The sequence below is a fragment of the Gekko japonicus genome, unplaced genomic scaffold (genome assembly GCF_001447785.1).
Source record: "Gekko japonicus isolate JY-2015 unplaced genomic scaffold, Gekko_japonicus_V1.1 scaffold826, whole genome shotgun sequence".
NCBI lineage: Eukaryota > Metazoa > Chordata > Lepidosauria > Squamata > Gekkonidae > Gekko > Gekko japonicus.
The window spans coordinates 109,286-112,205 of record NW_015177033.1 but is presented as its reverse complement, the minus strand read 5'-3'; the positions used below and the strand labels follow the sequence as shown (position 1 = coordinate 112,205).

Sequence of the window (2,920 nt, the reverse complement as noted above, 5' to 3'; positions counted from 1 at the left end):
TAACAAAAGCTTTGAAGCTTCCCCTACAAGTCTTGGAAAAAATCTTTCTGAAGGTCAGAGCAGCTGAGCCTATAGAATGTTGAGGGCCAACAAGGGATGCCAAGAAGGCCAGAACAGAAAAGAACAGGGCTGCTCCTGTCCACACTGTGAAAAGACCCTCCACACCTTGTATAATCTTGCCTTTAGTTTACAGGCCCAGAGAGCAGCTCAGCATTCTCATGGCAAACAGACAGTGCAGGTCTGTCTCTATGCTGTAGTCTTCCTGCTCACAGTGTGGATGAGCCCCAAACCCTGCTGGCTGTGCTGTATGTGGCTGCTTAGCCACCCATGATATTGATTCAGATTCAAATTCCCACCCACATATGACAAGTGTGGGGCTAGTTTCTGGGAGAACCAGGTTTAAATCCCCACTCTGCCATGGAAGCTTGCTGGACCAATTTTGGGCCAGTCACAGTCCCTTAGACTAACATACCTCATAGGCAGGAGGGGAGAATAACGTTGTTTGCCAATATGGATCCCCACTGGAGAGGAAAGCCGAGTACAAACATCTTGATGACTCCAGGCAAAGCAATACTTCTCCAGCTAACCTACCTCACAGGTTTGTTGTGAAAGGCAGAATACAAATATAACACCAATAGCACCTTTAAGTGAATTTACATAAATCAATCAACTGATACAAAGCTGCATTCCCAAGCATACTTACCAAGAAATCAGTCAACTGAACTCAATGGGGCACATCCAAGGAAGCAGGCTAGCATATGACAGTGGCCTACAGCCAGCAATTTAACTATAGGTAGTTTAACTATAGAAATGGCAGGGATCCAAAGGATCAAAGGATGGAGAAGGAATGGTTGAGTATTGCAGTTATACTTATGTACACACTATACTTATGTACACACACACTCATAAAGACATACTTCTGTTAAGTTCAAGAGTGCTCTTCTGCTCCATTTCCTACTCCTCATTCTATGAACACCAAAAGAACAATCAGCCACACCCCAAAGGTTGCAAGCAGCCAACTGCCATCCTCACAGCACTTAACCCTTAAACAGTGCCAAAGCCAAGCAATAAAACAACCCATTTCCTCCTCAATTGCAGGGCCTCAGTGTACATTTGTACCATTAAGAGCAGCAGCTGCCACCACCACCATAACTGCAGAAATTGAAATCCCTACACAGATCAGAGAGGGAACAGACACCCACCACAATGAGACAGACACTACCCCAGCACCATCCCTTGCAAGACACAGCCCAGAAGTTGAGGGCCTGCAGGGATTCCCTATTTCCATCTATTATAGATGGCACTGCTGGCAGGAGGCAGAGGCGGGGGACAGACAAACGGTGGAACTTATACCTGAAAAGTCATCATTTGGGATTCAACCAAAAGAAGAGCTTCACAATTTTGTCCACACACCTTTGTTCTGCAAAATCCACTACAACAGATTCTCCTAAAAAAGCCTGAAAACAGGATTCAGAGCAAGAGAAAGGAATGTTATGAGAACCAACAGGAGGCATACACACAGAGAGATACCTAGTCTGCCATTTCCATTCAAAAGCAAATAGGCCTGGAGGGTGGTTATATGAAGAGGAAGCCTGAACATCATTCACAGGCCCAACGGCAATCTATTATGCACAGGAATCTGTTTGGTGATCACATTAGAGTGGAATACACTTATTTGCTGAAGGAAAGAAAATGTGGTCATATAAGGCACTGGATGAAAAGAGGGGTTAGGGCACAAGGAAAGAGAAGGAGGGTTTTAAGTAAATAGTGGAGAGCTCCCAAATATGGCATCTCTCGACATCCTGGACCCCTCCCCAATCCTTCTGCAGAAAGACACACAGGCTAGCATGGTTACAAATCGCTCAGTTCCATCAAAAGGCATATCTATCTATTCATTTATTTATCCGTCCCTTTTCTACAAGGTGAGACATGCCAATTTACTGCATTTATTATACATGCTGAAATGCCCTCCTTTGCTATAGGAATAGATCTTTGCTCCCTTCCTCCATATTACAGCACATAAACCCCAGTAAAAATGGTTAAGAGAGGAGATGGAGAGACCCAACCCAAAAGGAGAATTCCTGCAGGTGGTTGATGTAAAAACAAGGCACTCCCTCACACACACCCCAAAAAGTCCCACAGTGCCTCAGACGGGCCTGGTTTGAACCAGGTGGGGGCAGCATGGCTTTTTAAAGACTCTTGACTAGGGAAACCCCACCCATCAGACCCTCCCAAAATAGTCTGGGGCCTTTTTTCTTTTTTTTAATAGCCCAAAGAAATTCCTGAAGACAAGTCCTGGGTTCCTGAGGGAAAAGAACTTCCTGCCTGTTTCAACAACACACCATGGCTGGTCCCCCATCTTCCTTTTCTACACGGTGGTTTAGGTGTCCCCTGACAATGTGTGGGAGAGAACCAGGAAAGGAAGGGGCGTTCAGGAAAGAGTCTGTGGCAGAAGTTAGCTCAAGAGTGAGGGGAGGCAGGTGGGTCTCTCCAGCTCCCTACAGACAGAGCATGGCCTAGAAGCCAGCCTGCCACCCTTCTCCTTCTCCCCCCCCCTCCCCTGCACCATTCATAAATCTCTCTCTGCTCTAGTGGCTTCTTCTTCCTCCCCTCCCTGACAGGACCAGCCTCCCCACCCTCCAGCATGGAATGACTGCCTGGCCCTCTGGCTTACTTGAGCATGGCCTCTTCCTTCTCTTCCTCTTCCTTCTGCCGGTCCATCACTGCCATGATAATGTTCCGCTCCTCTTCTGTCAGGTGGCTCAGGTCGGGCAGCTCCTGCATGGGGGGAGGCACTGTGGGTGGGCGAGGGCCGCGGGGCCCCACCGAAGAAGAAGACGAAGACATTTTTGGGAGGGGGGTATCCCTGCCCTTTCCCCCCCTCAACACCTTAACGCCTGTGTGTTTGTGTGTGCTCCAC

The 2,920-nt window shown here is 47.7% G+C and overlaps 1 protein-coding gene across 1 annotated transcript in view; it reads right to left on the bottom strand.

Annotated features, from left to right (window-relative positions):
• The window catches only part of RIMS1 (regulating synaptic membrane exocytosis 1), a 517,496-nt gene extending 514,649 nt beyond the window's left edge, over positions 1–2,847 (bottom strand). Inside the window, exon 1 of the mRNA XM_015427952.1 lies at positions 2,675–2,847. Within this exon, the coding sequence (XP_015283438.1) occupies positions 2,675–2,847 (173 nt within the window). The remainder of the gene's footprint in view (positions 1–2,674) is intronic.
• Between the last annotated feature and the right edge of the window lie 73 nt (positions 2,848–2,920).